The sequence below is a fragment of the Zingiber officinale genome, chromosome 5B (genome assembly GCF_018446385.1).
Source record: "Zingiber officinale cultivar Zhangliang chromosome 5B, Zo_v1.1, whole genome shotgun sequence".
Classification (NCBI taxonomy): domain Eukaryota; kingdom Viridiplantae; phylum Streptophyta; class Magnoliopsida; order Zingiberales; family Zingiberaceae; genus Zingiber; species Zingiber officinale.
In genome coordinates, this window is record NC_055995.1 from 111,571,443 (window position 1) to 111,580,949 (window position 9,507).

General features: G+C 35.6%; 1 protein-coding gene across 1 annotated transcript in view; it reads right to left on the reverse strand.

Moving 5' to 3' along the window:
- Positions 1 to 2,975: 2,975 nt before the first annotated feature.
- LOC121986920 overlaps positions 2,976 to 9,507 on the reverse strand; it is a 13,782-nt gene continuing 7,250 nt past the window's right edge. The window contains exons 2-6 of the mRNA XM_042540845.1: positions 7,093 to 7,164; positions 6,775 to 6,852; positions 4,856 to 6,682; positions 4,073 to 4,253; positions 2,976 to 3,993 (exon numbers count right to left, since the gene is read on the reverse strand). Coding sequence (XP_042396779.1) covers positions 3,419 to 3,993; positions 4,073 to 4,253; positions 4,856 to 6,682; positions 6,775 to 6,852; positions 7,093 to 7,164 — 2,733 coding nt within the window. The 3' untranslated portion in view covers positions 2,976 to 3,418. The remainder of the gene's footprint in view (positions 3,994 to 4,072; positions 4,254 to 4,855; positions 6,683 to 6,774; positions 6,853 to 7,092; positions 7,165 to 9,507) is intronic.

Genomic DNA, 9,507 nt, shown 5'->3' on the forward strand with positions numbered 1-9,507 from the left:
GAATCATTTCGGAACTCTAAGTCAAGATCTTGACTAGATTCCAGTCTCAGAGAGACGAAATCTAATTAATATTCTGTTTAATTTTAAACTGTGCTAATACTCTGTGTTGCAGGATATATATCATATGTTTGCCTCCGGACTAATGTTTTCTTGTAGGAAGGAAGCTGCTAGAAAAATGGGGTTCGGGCGCCCGGAGGTCTAGGAGCCTGGGAGGGATCCGGGCGCCCGGAGGTGAAAAATTATCCTCAACGTCATTTCACCACGTGGAACTCCCTGGTTGGCTCAGCTACGTCATAATCAGGGCGCCCTAAAGGTTCCGAGCGTCCCGAACCTCCTTTATAAGGAGGGTAGAGGCTGAAACTCCAAAAACAACTCACGATTCGCTCTCTGGTGCTCCTGCGACACTGCGAAGACAGTCTGACAACGCTCTGCTCTTTTCATTTTTCTTTTTCTTGTCAGTATTGTTTTTCTTTCATTAGCTTTTCGTGTACTTTAAGTTGTAAACAATTTCGAATTACTAGTGAATTGCCCATCGAAAGCACCCTTGTGTGCGTGCCTTGGAGTAGGAGTCGACACAGGCTCCGAACCAAGTAAAACTACTTGTGTCATTCTTTTTCGCATTTCTTATTCCGCTGCATATTCTCGATAATTTCTTTTTAATTAATATTCACCCCCCCCCCTCTATCGAATGCTTACGATCCAACACATGTGATGGCTCTTAGCGCCAGGGGTTGTTCCAGTGGATCATCTACTAAAGTACAAGCCTTAAGAGAAGAAAACCTAGATTTGAAGAATCGACTCTTGACATTAGAGAAACAATTTAAAAAGTCTTGAGAATTCCAAATGAGATATGAGCAAATTGGACAGGAAATTCAAAAAATCAAGGCTCAAATGAGTCAAACACTGCATGGTTTTTACTCTCAAAAGACTCAGAATCCTCATGATACTCATCCGTAGTTGACTGGGAGGTGTATTAACCTCTAAAATAGATCTATTAATATTTATATTAGATGCATCTCTAACTGTATTACATTTTTTCATGAACATTGCATATAATGATATATTCTATATATAATCATAAGTAGATATCCAAACTAGTATTTAGGTATCTTTTTTTAAAACTTGTAAAATTATTGTCTTATCTAATTGATGGCATCTTTTTCCGCTCACTCGGACTCCTCCTCTCTAGAAAACTTGGATCAGCCTTTCAACTTGTGAGATCTAGTATCCTGAGATGTAACACAAATTAGAGCTTGAGCCATCTTGTTGGCACAACCCTTCCGACACTCAAGTTAGTCACCGATCAAATGAAGAAGAAGAAGAAGAAGAAGAGAGCTTGGTGGAGAAGAGTCACATCCACTTGCGAGAATAAGAAGACCAACGTACCTCTGACTTACCTCCTTCCACTCCTTACATAGCCTTCTAGAAAGGAATCTCCATGTAGCCCATTAGCTATTTTCTGGAGGAGTGATTAGGGGGCCATATCCAACAACCTTCACCTATTTCTCCATTCATCGATCGCCACATATTGTTAACCAGAAACTTTGGAGCCTCTAATGCTCGATAGAACTTGTAATATTACTCGTCGGAGCTTAATAATATTTCTCAACAAAACGGATTGATTTCCATAGCATCATAACTTTATTTTACTATAGCTTACTATAACAGTGAGATACTGTAGCATATGAGAACATGAGTGTTCACGAGATTAATATGATTTCTAGAAACACTATAGCAACATTATAGCTAATGTAGCAGTGTTGTACTGTAGCATTTGGGCACTTGGATTGCTCAGAGAACGAATGATATCTAGAAACACTATAGCACTCTGTAGCTACTGTACTATAGCATTTTAGACACTTGGATTGTTCAAAGAAAGCACCACTGTAGCATTACGGCAACTATTGTAGCAGTGAGCATTTGGACGATTGCTCAGGAAAAGAATGGTTTCCAGAAACACTGTAGCACCACTGTAGCTATTGTAGCAGTGAGCATTTGATTCCAGAAATATTGTAGCACCATTGTAGTAGTGTTGTACTATACTGTAGCATTTTGGGCACTTGGATTGCTTGGGAGATTAGAATGGTTTCCCAAACACTAGTAATACCATTATTAAAGCATCACTATATCATCTAAGAATGTGATTGCTCAGGAGGATACTCTAGAGATTCGAGATGCTCGGGAATAAATCTGAATATTATCACTAACATTTTTTTTATTATATTGTTGACCTTACTTAATTTAAATTTAATTTGTTAGTCATAATTCTAATGATGTATGACTAGTTTTTCCTTATTTTATTAATAACCTATCGTATTATATTTTCTATAGGATTGGATACTACTAGTTAGTTTTGGGGTGGGATTGAATATGTTCGCTAGGAGGTTTTTATTATCATTGATAATGTATTTGGGTTTATTAGATTCAGATATTTATTAGTAAAATTTGAGATGTCTTAAATATTCATCATTGTTGGATTGGATTTGATTGTATTGTTTGTTATGTTGTTTGTGTGTATAATGTGAATATATGAATTTTTGTATTGTTTGTTATGTTGTGTTGTTTGGTTCTATAATATGAATGTGTTATGAAAATTATCATTTGTGATTGTGTTGATTAATACTTTATATGTAAATAAGGAAAATATGAAAACCAGGAGGGGTTGATGAAATTTTTAAGTTAATTAGCAACATAATTTTAATTTTCCATCACTAATTAGAGGCGAAATTTTAATTTTCTGTCACTAACTAGCAGCAACATTTTCCGTTAACAAATATAGCGACGGAATTTTAATTCCGTTATAAATTAGCTATGGAATTTAACCTTTCATCGCTAATTTTAGAGATGAAATTAAATTTTCCGTCCCTAATCTTACGACAGAATTTTAATATTCATCACTAAGTTTAGTGACGAAAATTAACCTCGTTCGCTCAACGACATCAGTGGCCCATTTTATAGCGATGGAAATAATCGGTCACTAATTGGTCTCTATTCTCAATTAGCGACCGATTAGCGACGCATAATTCCGTCGCTAAAAGAGTTTTTTCCAGTAGTGTTTGTGATCACTAGAAGATGATTGGCCACACTCCCATGGATGCCAGTCGTCTGGCTGTAGGCAATGATATCACCAAATACGTAAAGGAGTAAACTCCGCAGAGGAGAAAAGGGCGAGACATCAATCAGCAATTCTATAATGTGAGCGTAAGTGCTGGTGTTCTGATCCTAGAAGACCACTTGCTCTTGCTCTTGTAACTTCTCTGTCATCTCTACCATCTCCTTACGGTAATCCTCGATATTCTGTAATTAGGTAATTCCATGCACCATTTTTGATATCTTCACATATCAACTAATTTAAATACTAAGATGTACATGAGAGTAGAGCCTATCGAACACCAGTGAATTTTCTGCTGCCCTTTGCCTAGTGAAACAAATCAAAAACAAGTTCCTCCAACAGTACATCATTTACCATCCCTTCAATTCGGATTGCAATCAAATCAACTTCACAAACCAAGAGAAGCCATTCTTTGTCGAGGAACTCGTTTCTATCACTGCAATCCAGCAATTTCCTTCCCTCGACTAGAGTTTGCCACACAGCTTTTGCCACGCTATTGCAGTCCAATGCCAGGGGGCAAAGCTCTGACATGCTATGCACATTCTTGCATGATCTAGCAACCGTTTCTGTGAGGGTGCAACTTATAAGATCAAACAGTAGCCTTCTTTCGGATCTTGGCCATGACACTACTTTGTTGTACTTCTTCTCTAGTTTATCAAAGAGATTTTGGTCCAAGGTATCCACTAGCTTGTTATCAATAATACCAAGGAAGCCTGATTCCTGAAGAGTGTCAAGCATGTATGCAAAGTCTCTATCATCACTGTCTACGAGTTCTTGGTCCATATCATGATCACAACATCTCTTATTAGGTGGGACCTCAGCTTTCTGAGTATATACATCTGTTGACTCCAACTTCAGAAGTTCAAGTTTCCTCCTAAGCTCTGAAATTTAAGATCAAATATGAGAAAGTTTATAGTCTTAAATGAAGACATGAAAACAATGACAAGTTCCTTTGCTTGCCTTTGAGATCTGAACTTAATCTTTCAAAGCATCCTGAGCTATATGCTTCATCTTCTGATGGAGTCTCCAGAACAGAGACTGGGCTTGGCTGTTCATTTTCCTCCGTGCTTAGGGTATCTAATACACCCATATCAGGTTCAGAGTGAAGTGGCTCGAGTGGAAGATTGTCAAATGAAGTTTCCTGTGTTGATGCAGTTTTCTTTTAAGTATTGCAAAGTGATGTTCTTGGTCTTGTTATTAACAATGAAACCCAAAAATAAACCAAGTATAATATAACGCAAAGCAACATATTGACAAAAAAACAAGAACATAATCTACCTTTTAATGTATCAGTCTCCGAAGATTGTAATTAAGTAAAACCCTTGTGATTCTGAATGTTTAAAGGTAAGAAACCAATGCTTTGGATAGAAGCAAATCATACTTGATCGAACTACATAATCAATTAAATGATGATAATATGTGATAAATGAAATGGATCCTAGCAACACTAGGCATGGCTAAAAGTAGGCTCGATAGCTATAAAAGTAATTTGTGACTCTAATCTACAACCAGTTACCAATTGAAAGCCGTGAAAGTAATTTCTCAAGGAAAAAACAATATGTCAAAAAGATTCATTTTGCTTCATCTTTTATATTGAAGCAAGCGCATCTAATTGTTATACACGAAAATCTCATTAAAAGACGTGAATTCTGGCCATAGCAATCATCTCATTAAACTAATAATTTTCTTTGTAAAAACAAAAATAAAATTTTTTGCTGGAGAAATACAGTGACAGAAGAAAACCTGATTTGCTACTGCATTTAGAATCTGTCCAATCAAGCCTTCATTATCTAATGACAGTTCAAGTGCAGAGGTTGCTGGTTTCTCTTCCCATGACTCATCTCCAAGCTGAGGAATAGAGACACAACTTTTTGGTCGACTATCAGAGTTGGCACAATCCATGGGTGAAGGATGTATTGTTGTTTTTGCCATGTGAACTCTCTTCCTTGATCCTTCTGTGCTCACATCAGTTTCTTGTTCAGGTAGCATGTTTTCCTTAGCAACCAAATGCTCTAGTTGAGATCCATGAATTTGATTCTTTATGTTTCTAACTGACACAGTTTGTGGTTCAGTCATTTTGGCAACTAAAGAGATACAAGATGGTCTCATTGTCACATCTTCAATTCTATCGTTATTTGTGGCAACATCTCGTTCTCTGTCATTTATCTTCAGACTTGAATTGTACTCAACAAAGGGTTGTAGGCTCACATATCGTACTCTGTCTTCACTGTCAATTCTAGAAAGATTGTCTGTGCTTCCAGGTGCCTCATTGCTGTCAAAAATTTTATCTAGAACATTTGTGATGTCAGAAGTATCCTCAGTAAACTTCACAGTCCTGTCATAGGATAGACCAAGGAGCTCACTTAGTGTCTGTGAGCTATGAGAACCATGTCCCTCGTTCTGAAACTTCCTAGTGACCTTCCATCTTTCAGCCAGGCGCCTTCGTGCCTCCCTGCTCACAGAAGATTCAGTTGAAGATAAAGGTGAAGAGTTGCAGTTGCCAATCCAAACCCTGAAGTTATCAGAAGATAAAAAAGTTGCCTCTGACTCTTCATTATCATCAAAGGGCATCCTTTCAGATAGAGAATAATGTTTAATTCGGCTGCTTCTAGTCTGCCTCGCCTTTCTTGTCTTTTCCTGGGTAATTTTAATTGAATCCTTCGGGCATGATAACTCCGTGTGATATGCTAACTTTTGTTTCCCTTCATTATGCATCTCCCGAATTCTAGAAGCAGCAATTTCACTGAACACTTTAAAGTTAAAATGGAAATCCTCATCCGTAAATAAACTATCCTCTGCCAACTTTCTAGTCTTCCCTTTGTTTGGTTTTAGGATCACAATGCGAGCAGGACTTGCACAAGATTCACAGTTGCCTTTGTATTGTGATGCAGATGGCATATGTGGGTTGACAAAGTTTGTATTGACAGAGTTGAAAATTTCTTGCTGCCAATCAGAACACCAATCTCGGATCCTTTCTGATTCAGGTGGTTTAAGCCGGCCTCCATTGCCACAATTCTTAGCACTTTTAGATGCTTTTAATATCGTAATCTTATCCCCTTGAGATGTGGTTATTGCGTTATCAGGCTCTCGAAAATGTTTCATGGATAGCAAATTGTGATCTTGGAGATGTTCTAGGAAGATATCCTTGGTTGAATCTGGGACATCAGGTATATGATTAAAAATTTCAGCATCATCAAGCACTACACCAGTTGGAGGGTGCATTCTCCTGACATGATGATGGATCCTATGGCTATTAACATTGGATGTTTCTGTCACCTCAAATACATCTTTGAAATCTAGAACCTCACTGCTGCTTCTCCTGTGTGGATGATACTCCAAATGTGCAGAATTGTGGCAAATATCTCTCTCCAGTGCTCTCAGATGACAACGATCAATAGGTTTCTGGTGTCTCACTGAAGATGGAAGAGTATCCAGACCCATCAGCCTTGCAACCAAACTGGGAGAGTGGTGTTCCATCACTTTAGCTTTTGATACCTCGTGATCTAATATCTCCTTTGCAAGATAACTGTTGGGTTTCATGGATGAGTTTTGCCGGAATCCAATGGTAGACTGTTGAGATTCAAGCATGCAAAAATGTGATTACAGGGCAACTATATTCCACAATAGAACCATAAGCTATAGTTGAAAACAAAAATACTTACCCGGTTTTCTTCTGATGGAAATTTAATGTGAGGATCAGATGAATCCCTTGAGGCATTAGCAAATTTTGCAATTAAAATCTACCTGAAAAATTAAATAAGAAAATCCAGGCTTATGGATCGAAACCATCAGACATGAAAACTAGTGAATAAGGAGTCCCAGCAAAGAAACAGCAATCTGCAGAATGGTTTGACCAGATGATTATGTTTATCTTGACCTCCGTTTTCTATAAAAGAAGCACAGGATGCTTAAAAAGCAAACTTTACAAATTTGTTTATATAAAGCAATGAATTATCTGTCTCCAACTCAGATGGATTTACCAAACTAAGCTTCAGAAACAAGTAAGAGTTGCAATTTGGTGTAGAGGGAAGGCGGATAAATGAAGCAAAGACCTGATCAGAATATGATGAAATCGAAAAAGATTGTGCTTTTTTTAAATGCGATTTGACGATTATAAAAAGAGAAGCAAAGAAGCGTCCAAAGAAGTGGATCTGAAAGACCATAGATATTTTTTCAAGCAACATGGCCTTTGATCAGAACTCAGAGGAATCGAATGCCGTGTAAAATGCAAAGTGCAACCCTAATAAAATGAAGAGAGAGGAAGGGGAAGCCTCACCTAATTGTGTGTCGGCTTCTCCGGCGTCCCGATCTGCCGCTCGAGCGGTGCATTCTCTTCGTCGGCTAAGGATCGGAAGCTGCTTCCGGCTTCCAGCAGAGGAACTGGTGCGTCGAGGGGAAGAGCGAGCGAGCGAGCGAGCGAGAGGAATGTCGGCGTGCGACGCAACGTGCGTGCGACGTGCGACGTGCGTCGTGCGAGCGAGAGAGTGGAAGTGGAGGAAGAGGACGAAGGAACGGGAAGTTGAGTTGGCGGCTGACGAAAGCAATGCAATAAATGAGCTATCTTTCTTGATTGACTACGAATATCGAGTCCCTATTTGGATTGGATTTAGTGCGTCCCGTCAAATAATTTAAATAAATTAAATTAAAATTTTATCAACTCAAATTCGTCCTGAGTCGATCCACCTAGACCCGAGATCCACACGGATTGGCCCATAATAGACTTGAATTGACCCACGAGTTAAAAACACATATAAACTAAGTTTTATATCATTTTATTATCTTTTTTTATTATAATTTTGAAATAAAAAATAGTACTTTTGTGTCCATTTATATTTAAAATATATATTTATTGATATATTTAATTGATAAAATCTTTCAGGAGGATATAAAATATTTTTTAATTTTTTTAAAAAAATAATTGATGGGTCCGCTGGTTGGTCCGTCAAACCCGCAATTCACCTTGGATTGGGTTATATTGGAAATTTTTCAACCCGTCATGTTGACGGGTTGACACGCTCCGCCCCGCTAAATGATTAGCACATCATGAGCCAACTCATCCCGTCACTGTTAATCCGTCTGACATCTTTAATTTTCTAGATGAAAGAATAAAAAATGGTAAAGAATTTTTTTAAAAAAAAGATAAATTATAACATTTAATTATATTTTTATTCTAAAAATACTTCTATTCTACGTATTATAATAATAATAATAAAACTTTTTAATTAAAAAAGTTTATTTAAATTTAATTTAATCAAAATTTATATATATATATATATATATATATATTTACTAGTTTAATAAAAATTAGTAAAATTTTATTAAAATCATTTTATATATATATATAATTATTATTAATACACATTTATGTGATAAGACAGTAAAATAATAAATAAATAGATAACAGGATCAAATATGCATGAGTTAGATATAGAATTGTACCAGTTAACACAACTGCGATAACAGGAATAAATAAAGAAAAGAAACGTCCTTTCACCAGGGGTGTTTGATAAATGAGAAAATTTTCATACGGTCCCAATTGACAAACATAATTTTATATATAATTCCTATTTCTCAAATTTTTTATTTTTACTCCTTAATCAAATATATTTATTTAATTATCCATAATATTTTTAAGTATAAAAAGTTCAAAAATCAATATAATTCATCTTAAATTCAGTACATTAAATTTAGAATCTGGTATATTTTTTATCAAATTGAGTATAATTTTTTTTTCATCTTAATTGGATAAAAAATATATTAGATTTTCTTTAAATGGTACTCAGTTGGATGAAAAATATAATAGATTTTCTTTAAATGATAAATAGTGCTGAATTTAGGAGGAATTATATTAAGAAAAAAGTTGTGCTCAATTTAATAGAAAATATACTCGATTCTAGTTTAAAGTGCTGAATTTAATAGGAATTATACTTGTTTTTAGACTATTTATACCTAAAAAAATATAAGAATTAATTTTGATAGAAAATACGATTTTCTTTAAATGGTACTCAATTTGATGAAAATATACTAAATTTTGTTTAAATGGTACTGAATTTAGGAGAAATTATATTAAGCAGGAAAAATTCACGCTCAATTTAACGGAAAATATACTTGATTCTAATGTAAAATACTGAATTTAACAGGAATTATACTCGTTGTTAGATTTTTTTTATACCTAAAAAAATATTAGAGATAATTTTGATAGAAAATATACTCGATTCTAGTACAAAATGTTGACTTTAAGAAGAATTATACTCATTCTTGGACTTTTTATATCTAAAAAATCTGAGGGTAATTAGGTCATGATATTTACATGAGAGGAGTTAAAGCAAAGGAAACTTTATATGTAGGGAATGGAAATAAAGTTTTTTAGATAGAGAAGCTGCATACAAAATTAA